General features: G+C 40.1%; 1 protein-coding gene across 1 annotated transcript; it reads right to left on the reverse strand.

Moving 5' to 3' along the window:
* Window positions 1-512: 512 nt before the first annotated feature.
* HSPA14 (heat shock protein family A (Hsp70) member 14) lies at window positions 513-12,845 on the reverse strand. The gene is made up of 14 exons (XM_027679503.1): window positions 12,744-12,845; window positions 12,541-12,621; window positions 12,381-12,463; window positions 11,311-11,359; window positions 10,395-10,488; window positions 10,184-10,274; window positions 8,915-9,019; window positions 8,150-8,311; window positions 7,130-7,285; window positions 5,759-5,861; window positions 4,309-4,521; window positions 3,745-3,918; window positions 2,716-2,786; window positions 513-1,154 (listed from the first exon to the last, which is right to left on the reverse strand). Exons 1-14 carry the CDS (start codon window positions 12,798-12,800, stop codon window positions 1,076-1,078), a joined length of 1,518 nt encoding a protein of 505 aa, XP_027535304.1. The 5' UTR covers window positions 12,801-12,845; the 3' UTR covers window positions 513-1,075.
* Between the last annotated feature and the right edge of the window lie 6,733 nt (window positions 12,846-19,578).

Here is a 19,578-nt window from a genome sequence, read left to right on the forward strand (position 1 = left end):
GGAGTGAGTTTTGAGGTTACTTTGTGCAGAGCCAGGGGTTGGACTGATGACCCTTGTGGATCCCTTTGAACTCAGTATACAATTCTAGAACTATTCACTCATTTTCCAGAGCCAGGGATAAGGCAGGCTTAATTTTTTTTTCCTTTTTTACAGGCTACTATGCCATACAGTATCTATTGCTTTTGTGAGATAGGAAGAATATTGAAATATAAGACAAGTTGAGAAGCTTGTATTAAAACAGATAATTGAACATAAGTCTTCTCAAATCCAGACAGGTAGCCCTACCCTAGTTTTTATCTGATTTTGAGGGTCTTTGTGACATTTTTAGTATTTTACAACACCTGGCTGTCAGCTTGAACTGTTGCCCCTTAACTGCACATTAGGCTGAGACCCTCAAATCCCATAACTACACTTGCCTGCTCCATCTCCTTACTGAAAAATCCTGCAGTTTATACCCAAATATATGGCATACATGTTGGAACAGTGCCACGCAGAATGGAGAATGCTAGGTCTGCATAAAAAAAAAAAGTATTTTAATGACACATAAATAAGCACATTTAAGTCTTACACATATTTTTCAGGTAATACCACAAAACCATTTTACAGTTACTCCAGAAAAAAAAAATAAACAACAGCTCAATAGGCCAGCATGAATAGACACCACCTTCATGGTTTGGGGCAACATCAAGACCTCACAGAATTTCAGTCACAATCTGGTGCAGTTATCAGAGAGTAGATTTTCACCAGTTGGGTACAGGACCTGAAAAGTACCTGATAGGAGAAATCTTCAGACTGTGTATGTAATATGCTTGTTGCTGAACCACAGGCACAAGCATTTGTGCTTTGCATTTTTTAAATCAAGTGCTGATAATTCAACGATCTGCTGTCTGCATGTCTTGATTAACACGTTGCACCATGCTTTCCACTCCAAACAGACTTGGTGGCAAATTAATGTGTTACTTGAGTTTATTACAGTCCTCTAAGAATCAAAGACATCCCAGAGAGTCATTGCTTTGGCAGAGAAGGAAGTAAGAGACAAAAGTCAACTTAGAAAAATGTTGCCTTTCACAACAGGCTACGACGCCACTTCAACAGTGATGATTTCACACTTCCCGGTATCTTGATCCGTGCAGGTAACGTGCAAGGACCCATCCCTAGATAAAACAGAGGGGTATGTTTAGGACTCAACACAACACTAAGGATGCCACTGCATGTTCCAGAGAGGATAAACAACAGTCTTCACACCATTGAAAGGAAGAAAGATCAGCATCAAAATATCCAGGGAAGAAAATGCTTCAACACAGATGAAAGTGGTTTATAAAATCAAGTCTAGTTTAGTGAGTGTTTAGATATGGATTTCTTGCCCTTATAGCATCTATCTTCTCTACATATGCTGAAACAGACTCAGGAACATGTTTAAATACTGTAATTGAGTTTATTTAGTACAAGTTTATAAATATGTGTAATATTATTCAAAATATTCATTGTGAGAACTGAGTAACAGCAACAGACTGATAAGAACATCAAAGCATGAGAACTCGACTTTTAAAAAAGTGTAAGTAGTCTTTAAATTCCAAGGATCTTCTTCAATAAGGAAAACCCTTATTTTGAAAATCCAGGAATTAAGAGACAGTAGTGAATCCCACTTCAGCTAGACATAGACACACAAAATATTCAGATAGAAATAAATGTGCTCCACTGAACTTTCTCTCCCTTTTTCACCTGTTACTTAAACCTTTAAAATAATGCCGTTTTTCTGCATGACAGAGTTGCATCTATAATCCCTGGGATGCTTTTCTTACCAGTGCTAAGTGCAAATCTCTGCATGACAAACAAGGTATTTTAGGTGAGGTCTATTAACAGGCTTTAATACATGTGACAGCCGTTGTAATAAAATTAAGTACTTTGAACTGAAATAACAAGGGGGGGTTTAGTTTTTCAGCAACATCTACACAACTTGTGTATGATTTAGGAAAATAATATGAAATTCAGGGCAGCCCTGAGAAGACAAAGATGCCTTGACTACTTAGAATTCCACCTTCGGATATCTTTATAAACTATTCAGACTATTTCAAATGAGCCCAAGCACTCCTATTAAGGCCTAGGGAAGTTAGAGAGATTTTTCCAATATCCTGTCATCCCCATTCTGCCATAAAACATACTTTCATACAAACTTCATACTTTCCTACAAAAAGTCCCCAGATGAACATGTAAAAAGTAGATTTATCAGTCCTGATCTACTGTGGCACTGTCTCTCTACTTAAATCTGCCTCTGAAGGGACAGAGCCACAGGTTTTCCCTGTAAATGCTGCAATGCTTCATGGATTCCTTTGTAACTAAAAAAGACAAAATATCCTTCAGTTTTTCCCAAGACTGTGGGCAGAACTACCCAAGCCCCTTCCACAAGACATTTGAGATCCTGACCGCTCTCACGCATGGTTAAACTGACCAACAGTTCAGAAGTTCCTAAAAATAACCCATACAATTGTGTTAAGCTTTATTTCTTTAGAAATCAAACAATGAAAGCACTGAAGGTACGGCAGAAAACCCACATTCCTACAGAGTTTGCCCCTGCCAGGACTGTACAGCCCTGTAAGCAATGAAATGCTGAAATTTCTCAATACAAAATTAAACATTCTGTACCAGGAGCAAAGACTGCTTGTCACAAGTGGGATGCAGCAAGGTAAACAGCAGAGCAATAAATATTTTGGGTACCTTTTCATAGTGAGAACAGTTAGTATATCATGTAGGCCATCCTCCTTTTTATCTAAATCCTGGAGTACAATCTATTAAAAAAAAAAAAAAGAACAAGTTAAATTATAATCAAGTTCTCCAAACTCCTGTGCAGCAGTTTAATGGAAGCGACACAACAGCTCCGATGTGAATACATTCTGTGTAGCAACTTGTACTGGTAACTCCAAATCGAAGCATGCCCCAGTGGACTTCCTTTATCTGTAGTGCAAATTTATGTATTTTTAGCTATTTGTACTATTGTTTCTGTGCTTTTGTTTCAGGATCTATCACTGAGATAGCTGGAGACCTACCACTGCCACAGCCTACAGTAAGAGCCGAGCATGTTCCTTCACTTAGGATCAGTTCTGTAATTATTCGGTAACACCCTTTCCCTATCCCTCTTAAAGATATTTGGGCAGGACTAAGGTAGAATAACTATTTTCTCAAACATTCCATCAATTTCAGACACATCTGCCCCTTCCCCGATGCTTTCAAAGGAAAGCACATCATCACTGTTTTAAACAAGCTGTGTTCTCTCTGTAGGTTGACTCCTGAGCGAGATCTTTAAATCCTCACTTGACATAATCATATAATCTTACAACTGTGAAAAATCAAATTTAATATTTAATACCAAGATCCCATCCAACCTAAGAAGATCAAAAAGTAATCAGCAGTACACACACTAGCCACATCATTATGTTGAGCAGTTTTACATTTAAAATGCTGGAGATTTGTGCCCTACTGGAACGACTGGAATCTCTCATCCCAGTTGAGCTTACTATACTAGTGCCAAACATCAAGCCCTGCCAACCATGTAGGAATGCAAAAGGGAAACTTTAGTTTCTTTATAAAGTGCTTCAATACTTTGCATGTAGAGAAGAATGATTGAAGACTGACGCCCAGAGAGATGCAACCTTTCTAACAAGTTTTGGTAGAGGTGGGATTGGTTTCCATTTTTTTTCAGATCCAGTGGTTGCTATTAAAAGTGCACGAGTGTGTACATACTCTCACCTGTGCAAATTTATCTTCTTCGTTCATGGGACCTTTCCCCAATGACTCGTACAGTTCAAGGCACACAGAAGAAATGTTTCCAGGGGCATGCAGGGTGTGCTGTCTTCGAGCTGGCAGTGGTGTCCCTGATGGAAATAGCACTGTGAATTTGTCAGCCCCTGACTCGTCTACTCCCTTTAAAAAGAAAAAAAGAGTTCATGCCTTTCTCTAAGTGCTTTTCTGAGCTGGAATTGTCACAACAATGCTCCACAAGAAAAGAAATCCAACATTCATTCTCTCTGCCACATTTATCATCACAGCAAGTAAAAAAAAAAAAAAAAATTCACATTCCTATAAAGTAAAAGTCCAGCTATTACAACATAGAAAAGATACAATCTATCTCCCCTTAAAATCAAGCCATTTTTCCTGTCATTTTTCTGTCAATGAATCCAAGTTACTACATACTACTGACCTATGGACAATCTGTAGAAGTAATAAAACAATACTGTTTCTCTAACATCAATCATTAGTGCCATATATTCATTACAGCTGTAAAATCTTCTAATATTCTAATTTTAGTCTTACCTTTAGAAGAATATCTTTGGCAGAACACTCAATAAGTGCTTCTTCTTCTAACAAGGTATTCTCTTTTCCTAGCAGAATTCCTGCCTCTATGGCTGCACCAATGGGAATAACTTCATCTGGAGGAATTGAATTCAGTAACTCCACAGTTGGGAAAATGTCTTTGATCAGCTGCTGTAGCTTTGGGATTCGAGCAGACCCACCACACAGAACTACCTGGAAAACGTGATACAACAATTTCAAATCTTTCTGCTGTCAAATAAAACAGACAGGTCACAACATACAGTACAAAACCACAAACTGCTCTGGGATACTTTATCATCTGTAGTTGTTACAACAAAAACTGATGTAATCTCTGGCTGACTTCTGATACTTTTGCATTTGAAATGAAAGGAAATATGGTGTCTTGAAAAAGTGTTTCTTATAGCAAGAATCAGCTAGATAAGGTAATGTTTTCAGAAACTGAGAAATTCATCACAAAAATAGCATCAGGTTGGAAGAGACTTCCAGAGATAATCTAGTCCAACTTCCTGGCCAGAACAGGCAGAGTTACAACCTGCTCAGGACATTATCTCCACAGATATATATTCCACAGACTCTGTGGGCCCTTATTTCAAGCATTTGATTTTCCTCACACTACAAATTCCTTTCTTGGAACCTAAAATTTCCTCATGCTGTAACCTGTGCTGCTTGCCACTCACCCTTCCATCATGCACCTGTAGGAAGGAGCAATTCAGGTTTTGTCCTTAAGTCCAAGTCTTATTACAGTGACTTTGTTGAAATCAGCCAGATTTGGAAACAAAGCTAATTCCTACTTTTCCTTATGTAAAACATAACTTAAGAGTTGTAAATCAGGTTCATTTATTTTTACTTTTCAAGTGTTTCCCCCCCAAAGCATTGAGGCCTGAGAGCCTAAAAGGCCACCTAAAAAATATTGCCACTAGAAAACAAAAGCTGTTCTCTGAACAGTGGCATGGGATGCTTCATTATCCACCAGGAAAACTGAGATGTGACACGGCAAATGCTAATTAAGAGTCTGAAATAGCATTAAGTGTCATTAAAAGCACCAGCAAGCTTCTTCAGAAGTGTCAGCAAACCCCATGCAAGGCTCAGTGAAGGCAGAAGCAAGTCCATATACTGAACTTAAGGAAGGTATTCCTCAGCTCTACCAAGAGTTACACAAACACACAAAATAAAGACCAATCCTCTCCACTTATTCAATATGCAGCAGTAAAAATGCACCATTGAATTTGACTCTATCTTATACTTAACTTCAAGTAGCTGAAATCAAAGCAAATATAGGACTTCTAAAGATCTTGATAGACTTTGTTGAAACCCAGCAAAAATGCTTAAACATACCATGAAATACTCTCAGTCTGCAAGGAAAACAGGCCCTATAAATACTGTTTTTGGGGAGCTAAGCACACTACAGACAAGTGACTTCTATTATTACCTTATTAATATCATCTGCTGTAAATCCAACTTGCTGCAAGAGGTTTTTAATGGCTTCTACACATTTACTAAAAAGTGAAGAACAGATAAGTTCAAACCTGGCCCTAGAAAAAAAAAAACAACACAAAAACATTCAAGAAGGGTCATCTCATCTATTAGAGACAAATACCTGAAATGGAAGAATGATCATTTTTAGAATATTCTTTGGTTCTCTAGCTATACTTAGTATTTAAGGATTTTAAAAAATATCTTCTTTTCCAATTATTAATCTTGAAGTGATTCTGTTGTTGTGAAAGTATCTGTGATTAATTCCACCATTAACACCTATATGGAATGCACATTCATTCTTCTTCAGTGTGCTCTAGAGAAAAAAAGTATTGTCTCAACAAAACCCAGCATTGCTGTCTTGACTCACATGTGAAAAAATAAAGCAGCAAACATCCTGGAACCGTTTCATCACCTTTAAAATGGACACAAAGACTCAATTTTGAAATTTCAGAGGCAAATCAAGCTGTGTCCTGATCTGCACACAGGGAATAGGTTAACCAAATTAAAAAACAAACTTGTGCTTGCTTTCATCTCTTTCAAGCCTGAAGAGGAAGTTTTACTCTGTAGGAACACAGCAAGTCAAAGTCTGCAGCGCTAGTCCAGAGGATTAGCATCCTTATCCAAAAGAGAGCCAACCCAAGTTACACAGTATTGCTTCTCAAGCTTGAAAACACGCTGTGCTTTATTGTAGCAGCTCCAACTTCTGCAGCAGTGGATGCACAGCTCTGGAATGGAAAAGTCTATTTTATTTTGCTAAAGCTGCTGCAGTCTGGAAGAGCAGTTGAAGTGAACTAAATATCTAGATAAGTATCATCCCAAGGGAGAAAACACTTAAGAGTAGGACACAGTGGTATAAACAGACAGAGAACATTTTTCTACTCCAGCTGTCACTGAGGCAGCATCAAGACTTCTATGACTCCTATCATTCTGGAGCTCATTTACATGAAGAGTAAAAAAGTCTTCTTTTCTTTAGGGAAGATACAACAACAAAAACACTAAGGGGGAAGAAACAGCCACCTTGCTTCATTACAGTATCTATTCCCCTTTAATCAACAACCACACTCCAGAGACGGGGTCTCCTTGTGCCCTTTTTCACTTTATTTTCTTATTTTCACCATTAGGGCAACACTGTGTTACTGCCCTAACTATACAGATTGCAGCAAAACAGAACCATCAATATGAAACAAAGCAAGATGGCCTTCTGTCTTCTGTTTCCAAAATAAATGCCACCGTAAATCAAAGCTTATTGAACTTCCTAAATATCACCTAGGAAAATTTCAAGAACAGTTTTATATAAAGGCAGTAGCTTCAAGATTTGCCTTACCTGGACACGTTACAATCAAAATCCAATCCATCGTACAACGAATCTACAAAACAGTTTGCACTTCCCAGGGTCGATAAAGAGTGTTTTGCAATATCAGCACTGTTCATTAACTTCATCATGGCTCTGGGGTTTCCTCTAATATCATGTTTACAAGACCTGTATTAAAAAACCCCCCAGAAGATACCAATTTAGAAAGGCAGGAATTTGACTGATAACGGTAACTTTCTGAAAGGAAAAACAGTTCAGAGCTATTGAACTCTTTCTGTAGACATTTTAGTATTAACTACAATGCCACTATTGAAAACTTGCCAAGAAAAAGTATCTATTTCAATTTCAACTAGAGACCACTGTGAGGAGGCACCCTGAACTCGGGCATTAGTGTTTATCATACAGATTAAAGTCTCTCTGCACAATTTCTCAGACAAACAAATTCTGTAAATGACTGCAAGGAACAGTAAGAAAAGGTCTGCAAGCTATTGATTTTCAACCACAGATTAAGAAGAAACAGAACAGTGACCATTAGACATGTCAGCAAAATAGTAAGTTTTATCCAGAAAGTCTTTTTGTGGCAGTATCCAACTGATCACCTCGAGACCACTGAGCTAGTGGTTATGCATCATCACAGGATGGCGTGACATACAGATTTCAGCCTGATGACCCAAGCCCCTCCACAGGTTTCCACACCAAGAAAACCAAACAAAACCACACAATCAGTTCCCTGACACCCAAAAAGCTTGTGACTGAAAGTATGGAAGCAGCCCGCAGTCACACACATCACTCAAAACACAGCAGAGTTCATAGCTGAGCCCTTATACTTCAACACCAACTCCAGGCAATATCCACACAAACCCAAGCATTTCCCAGTCTTCCTCCTCAGCCCCCAACGACTGCTGTTCCTTTAACATCTTTATTTGAGCCATTTCACTCCCAGACAGTCTGCTAGATTTTTTTTTTTTTTTAAATCAAGCACTAGATAATGAAGTTCCTGTCCCAGGAACATGCTTGGAATTCAAAACTTACCTCTGAAATTCAGAAGCTAAGTGTTGTGCCAGAGCTTCTGTGAAGCAAACTCCACCAATACTGTCATCTGTGTTTGTAGCAAGCACACGATATATCCCACTGTTTACTTCTATGACTGTGATAGAAAGTGATGTCCCACCAAGTTTATAAACCAACACATTGCTGCCATGTTAAAAAAAAATATTGAAAGTAGCATGAATCAGCCAGCAAAAAAGATGTTAATTTTGACACGCTGTCTATAAAAATTACCACTAAATAATGTACTGCAGGTTTTAATCAGTTTTGTCAAGAGAATTGAATTATGGTGTTTGTGTTTAATGCATCTTAGTAGTTCTGACTACTTGACAACGTTCTCTAAAGAACAAAATTAGTCTGTTTCATACAGTTAGAGTAGCCAAGGTTTCTCCTTCAACACAACTGAGAACTAACATTGCTTTCAAGGTTACAGGGAAGAAGTATATGAGAAGGGTAAAAAGGGTTGCATTTTTCTTCAAGCCAATCAGTTCATTAAAGAGAAAGTAAGACTCTGGGTATAAATCTTCAAAGACAATTCTAAAAATATAAAAACCAAACCAAAGGGATTTAAAACACTACAGAATCACAAATGGTTATAGGCTTTATTGAGAGGAAAAAAAAAAGAAAAACAAGCCTCAAATCATTAACTTTGTATTGACTGCTAAGGCAACACAGCATCCCCTCATTTAAGATTTCTTGAGAAATAAGTACAGCAGCTTAAATTTAAGAAGTAAAATATTAGGATTTTACCTTTTCCCAGTGGGTGAATCCTGGCCAATTCCATAAGCAAGGAGAGCTGCAGATGGTTCATGGATTAATCTCATAACATTAAACCCAGCAGCTGCAGCTGCTTCCCTGTGATAAAGCACAGCAGCATTTCATTTTCCTTTAATGGTTTCACTATAGTCACACACTATTAACATTTCATCTGAACTCAGAACTTGGTTACAGCATGGTATTAGCAAAGCCAAGTGACTGGAAAAGGAAGGCACTAAGTTCAGTTGCTATCGTGTTCTTGAAGTAGTTGGATCTGCTGTGTGCTTATTGTCAATGAAAACTCTCATATATCAGTCTACATAGCCCATAAAAACTGCAAAACTCCCTTCAACTACAAGATTAAAAACCCTACTCTCAATCAAACTTGGTAACTTATCTTCAGGTGTGGTATTAAAAACTGTCGATACATTATTTCAACAGGTAACATGCTAAAGAAACCACTTTGTTTCAAAATGAAGTTACCCAGCCTCACTTGTAACACTTTCTTTACGTGTTTTCTCAAAACTTCAGTAACCCTGGGACTGCCCTGCAACTTGTTTCCTCCACTTTGAAATTATTTTGAAACTGTTTTACCAGAGCAATAGAATGCTTCATTATAAGTGCTGCAAATACCCAGCTCACTCATGTTTTATGAGCAACTTTTAGGTGCATTTTAATTACTTCATGACAGTTAAACATAAGGGTTTCCACATCTCAGAAATACTACAACCACATATCAGCATCTACTACAGAATAGTAGATACTGCCAATTATGCTCAGCTTTAAGCATACTTATATTTTCATACAGAGGAGCTGCAACAGCAGAAGTGATTCCAAACAGACCTTCCAAACAGAATAGTGGTGTATTTTCCAAATCTGAACTCTGACAAAAGAGTCCTCAGCAAGTCATGTAACACCACTTGGTTTTGTGAGTATGAAGGAAGGGAAATTAAGAAGGGTGAGAAACTATTTCAAAGGGGACACTGAAGATCTGGATCTGAAATGATGTTCTGTCCTTGATGATACCAAAATTCTCTCTCACTATAAATGATTCAGAATGTCCTTTGCGTTACATCAGTGAATTCCACGAAAAATTTCTAAACCCAGGATTTAATCTCCTGCTTTAGTATTTTCCCCATTCAAATAACATCCCAATATCTTGACAGTCACAAGCTAAAGTCCAGCAGGAGAATTCCCACTGCTGATCTTCCAGCCTGTCTTCTTTAGGCACGTTAAGTAACAGAAAAATCTTAATCCTCTTACCCAAGGGCATTTTTCTGATTCTCTCCAAAATCAAATGGCACAGTGACAACAACATCATTTACATCTGAACCCAGCGCAGACTGAGCAGTCTCTGTTTATAAACACAGGCAGAACATGTTATTAAAAGCAAAAAAACCCAATATACTACATCTTAAAAATACAAGGACAGCTTAAAAAGCTAAAATGTGTTATGATTTCAATTATTATATACCTTTCATTTTACTGAAAATCAGTTTTGCCACATCTTCTGGGCTAATAAGTTTATTATCTATTTCATATTGAAGTTTTCCATTCTTCTCAATTATCTGTAAGCAAAACCAACACACCTTTGTTAGATACACAATATGGTTAATAAAAAAAAAAAACAATGTTTAATTTAGTTTCTGTTCAAAGTAAAAAGAACTGGACTGTGTAAGTACTCTCTGCATTAGTACTCTATTACAAGGAAATAAATGCTTCCAAGATGCTTATCAAAGATTACAAAAAGACCTGGATCATTGACACACACAACAGTGACATTCAAGGACTTAAAGATTCCAGACTTCCTTTTTCTATTAAGTTTTCCTTAGTACAAAAGCAACGTTTAGAACAAAAGTGCTTGCCTGGTTATATCGCATAAGAAAAAGTCCAGCAATTTATAAAAGCACACCAACACAAACAGCCAAAACCCAGAGAAAAACCTGCTTCTTCTTTATGAATGTATTTGCCAGGATACTTTTTTCTCTTGTTTTGCAAAATTTTCTAGTAACAAGCAGAGCATTATTCAAATTAAATTTGCATTTAAATCAAATGGTTAAGCATTTTTATCACAAGGTGCTATAAACTGAGCACCTTCTACCAGCACTAAGAAAATCCACAATGCTACTACCCAAATATATTAAGATTCATCCCTTTAGAGAATGGCCAAGAGATAGGTAAGAATTTTTCTGTTGGACTATGTCATGCTGGTAGATCTCAGAACATAGTTATCTACTTGATAAAAACAGAAACACAGCAGCAAGTGGACCTCATATAAAGAGCTGATTATTACAGAACACAGACATGAATGGCACAAACAAGGACAAGAAGAAAAATATAAAGTTATATAAGTTACTCTGGGAACAGCAGAAATCCCAGATCATACTCACAGAGCACTTGCTTTCTGCAATATATTTCTCTGCCTGTGGGTCACCAGCACTGTCCAGACAAATTCAAAATAACAAGATAAATCATTTGCTCAAGGGTAATTGCACAAATTCACCTTGCTCATATTCCTTATCAACATCTCCAATATATCAAACTATACTTCCACCAAAATTCCCATTTTCACTCTACAGATGCATTTATACACTAGAAATAAAACCAACAGTTCTGACTTTCAATCTCCTTTCCATAACTAATGATTGAAAAAATACCTACTAGTTAGGGAAAGGGGAAAACAAAACCCAACACATTGTTTCAACCTGCTATCCCCAATGACCACTACAAAAGATCTCTATAAAGTTATGACCTGAAAAGCGCTGGGAAATACATCAGAATGGACAACGTGAAGGGGCTGTAATACAGAGCTGGGTCATCACTGAAAAGTTCTGATACATGTCTGATGTCAGATCTAACCCAACGAACAACTAGAACAACCCAAGTTTTGTTCTAGTCACTGTAATTGCCAGTGCAAGCCATCACAGCTCCACTGACTGAGGAATCACAACAGTGTGTTTCACTATTACAATAAAAGTTTCATGCAAACAAAGCCACAGTGGATTTCACATGGAGAAAAACAACCCGGTAACGAGACATTTTAGTTAAGAAACTTAAGTGTATACAAAAAAGCATATGTGCAACTTGTTACTAAATTTCACAAATTGATTTTCGCAGAGAAATTCAGACCTAAAATACTACACACCTCTTTGCTCCTGGAATGAAACGTAGGCCAAGAAGCTAATAATATAAACCTGGTCTAGAGGACAGTGTGTCTTCCACGTGCCTCCACCGCAGGGAGGTGGAACAAGAGGATCATTAAGGTCCCTTCCAACCCAAAGTATTGTGACTATGATAATAGAATGATTTTTTTCAGAGATTACATGCCAATGCCAGGTTAAATTAAATACTGTCACAATACATTACAATGCCTCCAGCATCAGCGCTGAGAGGTTTCACCGACCATCTTCAACGGAGAAAATCAAACTTCTCACCGCTCCTTGCACACCCGTTGTCTTACCTTCGCCCGAGGATCTGCTTTACTTTCACTACGGTGTTCGAAATATTTCTGATCCTACTCTGCTTTGCGGCTAAGCCAACCACCTGAATAAAAAAAAAAAAGAAAAAAAAAAAAAAGTGAGCAACACGCAGAGCCCCCTCCCTCCTTCCCTCAGCCTCACCTCTTCGCTCTCCGAGAACGCCACGACCGCGGGGGTGACCCGGTCCCCGGCGTCGTTGGCGACCACGTCTGCGCGGCCATCCTGAGGGGAGAGACAGAGACACTCGTGAGCCGCCCCTCGGGGATTCGCCGCCCCGCCCCGGCCCGTCCCCTCCGACCGGCAGGGACCCCCAAGCAGCCCCCCAGCCCCATCCCCCCTCTCACCTTGTAGACGGCGGCGCAGGCACAGGTGGCTCCCAGATGAACCCCTATGGCCGCCATCGGCCACACCCGCCCCGACCTGCACCGCGCGCGCCCGCCCCTAGCCAATCCCGCGCCGCACCGCCCGCTCGTCACCGGCGGGGCAGCCAATGAGAAAAGCAAGGAGAGGCGCGTCACCGCGCATAGCAACGGGGGGCAGACTCTGCGGGGCAGGCGAGGGGGTTTTGGCGGGAAGCGGCGCCGAGGGGTGGGAGGTCCGTGAGCGGTTCTTTGACGCCGGCACACCCAGAGTGGGGGAAAATAGAGGTGGAAGTGGAGAAGTTAGAAAATAGAGGCATTAAAATAGATATTAAAGGGGAGAAAGCAGCAGCTTTATCGTGCACATGCTGCAGCGTGTTTTATCTCCGTGGCACCTCTCGTGATTTAAATGCAGGCAATGGAGTGCGTGGAGACTTTGTAAATCACAGAATCACAGAATCGATTAGGTGGGAAAAGATCTCTGAGATCATCGAATCCAACCTATGACTGAAAAGCACCCTGTCAACCAGACCAGGGTACTGAGTGCCACATCCAATCTTTCCTCAACACCTGTAGGAATAGTGACTCCACCAACACCCTGTGCATTGCATTCCAATGTTTAATTGTCCTGTGCATTGCATTCTGATGTCTAATCATCTGGTCTGTGAAGGAATTCCTCCTAATGTCCAAGCTTTCTATATTATGGAAATATTTCTGTGTCCAATGTTGCAGGTCAAGCTGAAGGGCTGGTTTTGTATCATCTACCGAGGCATGACTGGTGTCTGAAAGCAAAGCTCGGTGTCTCATAATGTTGCACTGCTATTGGAGAAACATACCCTCAATACCACAGGAGAAGGGGAAAAAAAATAAAGGAAATTATTTCTACATTTCTATTGTCAGCCCTGGGGAAATCAGCACCATTTGCACAGAACATCATTCACACATCCTGGTCAGAGCTATCATGTTGAAGGCTCCTCAGATTTTGTGTGTCCCTGCAAAGGGCATGCAAAGTTACCAGAGAGCAGGTCACCTAATGTTTGCAGCTTCACACTGTACAGATGACAGCATGTGTGCAGATTTGGGTGCTCATTTGCATCTTGTTTCCACAGAAAGTCTAAATGCCCTGCTGGACCACCTCACTGCATCGTTCTCAAGCTTGTCCTTATCCTCCTTTATATATGATATGTCAAAAGTTAAAGCAATGAATTAAGATCACATAGAGGTGAAATGAGTTACCTGGAGTCGCAAAAGGATTTTGTGTCCCAAAATGGATCCTGGCTTTCTTATGTAACAGAACAATCTTCCTTTGGGTTACTGAGCTTGCTGAAGTCTGACCAAAGGCTGGAGCTCAGATGCCAGCAGTCTGTGCTCAGGAGATGATGGTAGCGTTGATAAAGGTGAAGCTTATACAACTGGAAACAATACCTTTGAAGTTTGTCCAAATTGTAGCTCCTTTCTGCGTCCTCTTGTAAATGGAGGACTTAGAAGAGAAAAAGGGTAGAGGTGAGCATGAGAGACCTGTGGGGACTGGAAAAAGGTATTGTAGAAGACAGGCATGATAAAAGTGATGCTTTTGACAAAAGAAAAGATGAGGAGAGTCTGGGAAGAGACACTGAAGACAGGAGGATAAAGCAGAATAGTAGTCCATAGTATGGAAACCAAGAATATTTTTCCCATGCTTTCCCCCAAATCCTAATACCATTTGCACCATTTATGGCAATACAGTGGTATTTAGAACCTAAGCCAGTATGTGTAATCTGTGCATTAAAAAGGGCTTGTGGCCACACTGGTAACATCTCCTACTCAGACAGGCACATTCACAGTTATTTTCCAGTTGTTGTTATGCCATGGACATATCTATATGGACACAGAGAAGTTCTGCTTATCTTAATTAAAGCGGTTGATGTTCCTTCCAGGTGTAAAAAAGCCCGAGTGAAGCAGGCAAGAAATGCCTTAGTTGAGGTTTGTGGGAGCAAGTAGTGTTTGTTGAGTAGTGAAAACCTCTTGCCCGTCTGTGTCCTTCTTATCTTATTGGGAAGTGTCCTTAGCTAATAGGAAGCTCACAGGCTGCGCTGACCTTGAGTGAGCTGAGAGATGGGGCAAACAACTCACCACTAAATAAAGTGGAAGCAACATCCTGGATTCGGGATACAAAAGAAATTAAACTTTCACACCTCTGTGAGAGCTGTCCCTCTGAGTCACGAGGAGGAGGAAAAACATCCAGCCCCAGTCTGACTGGAGTCCTGCGTATCTTCAGGCACCTACATCCAGCAAACAAGCCCACCACACTGCCTTTTTATAAAATTCACCTCAGATTTAGCCAGGTACTCTGCTAAAACCCCTTAGTATTATTTCCCACCTGACAAAGCAGTGTCACAAACCTTCCCAACATCAGAGCTGCCCCTTCCCTTCCAGTCCATGGCACATCTCTCAGCCATCCAAAAACCAGAGCAGCCTCTGTCAGACCAGTGCTAGTACAATACAATGGAGCTCACCCAACGTCCTTTGGTACCAAGACCTCTCAGCAGCCTGACAGGCATGAGTGCAAAATGGATCCCCCTGGCACTGTCTGTGAGCAGATGAATGTAGGAAAATCACAGACAAAAGGACAGTAACATCAGCTGAGTTATTTATAGAGTCACAGAATAGTTTGGGTTGGAAGGGACCTTAAAGGTCACCCAGTCCAACCTCCCTGCAATGGGCAGGGACAGCTTCAACTACGTCAGATTCCTCAGAGCCCTGTCCAACCTGGCCCTAAATGTTTCCATGGACGGGGCATCCACCACCTCTCTGGCCAACCTGTGCCTTTGTTTCACCATGCTCTATGTAAAAAATTCTTCCTTATATTTAATATTAATCAACTCTCTTCTCATTTCAAACCATACCCCTTGTCCTGTTGCTACAGACCCTGCTAAAATGTTTGTCCCCATCTTTCTCACAGGCCTTCTCTAAATGCTGAAAGACCTTTAAAGTGGAAGTGAGTGTTGAACAACAGACTGTATTGCAGCTGGTGAATAGTATATACTCTAAAATGTCCCTTGGGGTGAGGAAAGAGGGATGAGAGAACATCTTTTAATTATCTTGTGTGCATTCTGGCTTAATTCTCGGGAAATTAAGCCCCAAGGAGACTTGAGATGGCAGCTGCAAAACTGTGGCCTGTGATCATCTCAGGCCTGGAGATGTGAACAGAGCCAGAGGAGTGGATTGTCAGCAGAGCTGCAGGAGAGCCTGACAGGCGAGGGACTTGGACAGTGGTCCTTGACTTTGCCCTGGCTTTGGAAACAGCCCCTTCTCCAAGACAACAGGGTGACACTGTACAGTCTTACTGGAGGTGCTGGCATCTCTGTTGGAAAACTTTCTTCCCCACTGCTTGCCTTCATAAAAACATTAATGAGATTTGTTTTGTTTGCATAAAAAGAGTCTCTTCAAACTGATTGTATAAATCCTTCGAAGTAATTACATCAACATTATTCATATTGCACTGCTTAAATTGGGAACAGGAATACATGGTGTTGGGGGGTCTGTATATCACCCCCAAAACTGGGTTTTAGTGGAGGCTGTAGCTATTTTTGGCTTTGTTGTAACATATCCCACCTGTTACAAAAGTCACTTGATAAAGTAGATTTCAGTATCCCCGTTGCTTCATAGTCACAGTACATAAGTGATAGGGAAGAAGCCATGTCAGTTAGTGAAATACTTGTGTTAATTTTTAATAAGCTGAACAAAATGTTCTGATGGGTCGAAGGTCAGGAAGTGAAGTCTTCCCTCAGCAGTTTGGCAGGCAAACCTGTTGTAGAGTTGGCATCAGTGCCTGTAGGTGGCGGAACTGCAGCATGGAAGTGCAGTGCTACAACTTATCTGCAGCACTTAGTCTGTTTGGCAGCTTGTAGGTTTGCAGAAAAGTTGAAGCCAGATTTTTTTTTTTTACTTACACCAGAGTGCTTATTAGATAACATCCCAAGATTGGTTTATATTTTAGACGACATAAAGCATATTAAACATCTCTGATTTTGCTTGTAAGTCAAAAACGGTAGCTTTCTTTCTGTCTTGTCTTGAAAAACCTTGGAGTACCTTCAAAATAAACCATCCTTTATTGCACTCCACATCACCAACTTGAGTCACAAAGTAGGAAAAATCTGATTTTCTTACGACCCAAAAGAACCAAACCTCCAGCCTGTACCCTGCATGAGCTGCTGACCCATGCTGAAGGATCCCGAGGGAATTTGCCAATGACTCCATTGTCGTCCTAAAAATAGGAACCTCTTCCAAGTCACTCTGGTACATTTCTTCTCTGCTTCCATTCAGCCAATTGCAGATTATCCTTGACAGGAGTAAGGAGCCACTGAAGGCCAATTAAACACGGTAAACATACTGCACGGCTAGAACAGAACTAGCACAAGTCACCTTTGACAAGGCTTTGTTGGAAATTGGCTATTAGGAAAATCAAATTCGTGTGAATTTCTGTAGAGTAAATACAAGCACCTGCCACAGATAATTGCCTGTACACTCTGTGTTAATAAAACAAAAAATATGTAATATTCTCATTGCTGTTTGGGGAATTGCTGTTGACTATGTCAGGCACTGTCATCTCTGGGCACATCTATGATGGTCATAGTTGGCTGAACAACTTTATTAATCTTGTCAAGCCTGAGAACTTTTAAAGATATGTACAAAATATTTTTTTCCCCCAGGAAAATAATAGAAAAAATAATAAAATAACTGCTTTTTAAAAATTTTGGCCTTTTTCCTCTCTATGTTCCAGTTTTCCCATCTCCTAAATCATGTCAAATTCACTCTGTAGGTATGTTGAAAGGCTTTAATAATAGATAGGATGTGTGCTGAGATCCTTGGCTGGAGGATACTCTGTAAATATAAAATGTTATGGTTAATAATGCAGATCTAAGTTGTGGCATGAATTACAAAGGGTGCCAGGAGGCAAGCCCAGAGCTTTCCAAGCAAACTTCATGGTAAAACATGCCTGAAATTCACATTTGTGCTCTGAGTGGAAAACCTTGTGTTCATTGAGCACTGCCATGAAGTTCATACTCTGCAGGGCAAGGTCAATACAAAAGGACGAGAGGAAATGGCCTCATTTTGTGCCAGGGAAGATTTAGATTAGATATGAGGAAAAAATTCTTTGCTGAAAGGTTGGTCAGGCATTGGAACAGGCTGCTCAGGGAAGAGGTGGAATCACCATCCCTGAAGTGTTTAAAAGACATGTGGATGTGGCACATGGGGACGTGGTGAGCACAGTAGTGCTGGGGTTGGACTTGATGTTCTTAGAAGTCTCTTCCAATCTCATTGGTTCTATGATTCGATGAAAACTAAGTGGTGTTTAAACCAGCAGTTTAAGAAGAGCCGACTACAAAAACAGGGTGTGATCAGCATCAGATTAGTTAGTGAAAAATGTCTTCATCTTAGGCAAAGAACAGATTTAGGCACAAGGGTGCCAGCTAGAAGCAAGAAGTTCATTCTGTGCACTGTCAGAGATTTACTACGTGACCTTGAGGAAGCCATTTAATTTTACTGGTTCTTGAGTTCTTTGTCTGAAAAAACCCGAATCGACAAAGAAACAAGATTAGTGCTTTCCCTTCCTCCCAAGGGTGTTCTGAGGATAACCACATTAATTAGTTGTCTACTTTGAGGTGAGTGTAATAGGACAGAGTAGTTAGAACACAGCTTTTCCTTATCTGTGCTAACCAGTCCTGGTCAGAACCATGTCAACTTAATTGATTTTTCCAGAAGTTGATTAATCACAATTAAATGTCCATGTTAAAACCAACACTAAGATTAGCTTTCCTGAGCTGAGATCAGAGCAGTGATAGATTTTGAGCTCCTTTTATTAAAAATAGTGTTAATGGGATACATGCAGAGCTGATAGAACTATTTCATTTCCCACAATCCCACTGTTATCTATAAAGCTAAAAGATGAAATTACAGTTTTTCTTTAAACTACAGAGTAGTCATATTTTTTTAAGTGTTAATGATCCCTGTCTTTAGCTAACTTGTTAACATTCCTTTGGCAGTCTCTCTTGTTCAGCTTAAGGTTTTTATTTTCTTGTTGCAGTATGTAAAGAATTTTTTAACAGATTTTACAATTCATTTATAGAAATTCAATTTTTGCTGTGGACATCATAGCTGGTCAGCAGCTGTGGAGATGCAAAGGAAAAGAATGGCATCTGGAACCATTATCCTTTGTTTTATGTTCTGAGAAAGTCCTGGTTAAATGACAGAAATTGTGCTCAATAAAAATCTCTGTCCATCTGCACTCATGAGTATTAATTCAAATCCAGTAATGACAATAATAATGATAATTATGAACAACAGAGGACAGTCCTGTGGCCTATGAGAAGCAAATTTGGAGGATCTGTGATTAATTTTCAGCATACATGGCTGCGTGTTGTTGGACAGCCATTGAAATCAGTGGGACTCTTTCCAGCAGCTTCCCTGGTCATTGGCTGGGGCCCTAAACAGCCTGTTACAGCAGGGGAAAATTAACATTGCTGTTGGCAGCTCATCAGCTGATGACTGAATAGATACACTGAAATTCCCTTCCACCTTTGCAGAGGAAGCCGGGAAAGGCCAGGGGTGCAGAGGAGGGAGCTGCTGGGCTGATGAACAGACAGCTGCACTTTTCTTCCTCAGTGACAGCATCACGGCTTCAGAGGTATTTCAGGCACCCAATGTTTTTTACTGTGTGATGCTTTGGGTTTAAAGACCTGGACCCAGAGAGCTGCCTCTAAAAGAACAGCTGCCACTTCTGTGGAAAGCTGTTTTTATGGAACTGAAACACTTCTCCTTCAGGACAGACCAGGGGCCC

Source organism: Neopelma chrysocephalum, unplaced genomic scaffold (assembly GCF_003984885.1).
Source record: "Neopelma chrysocephalum unplaced genomic scaffold, ASM398488v2 Primary Assembly neopelma1_45, whole genome shotgun sequence".
In the NCBI taxonomy this organism is placed as follows: Eukaryota; Metazoa; Chordata; class Aves; order Passeriformes; family Pipridae; genus Neopelma; species Neopelma chrysocephalum.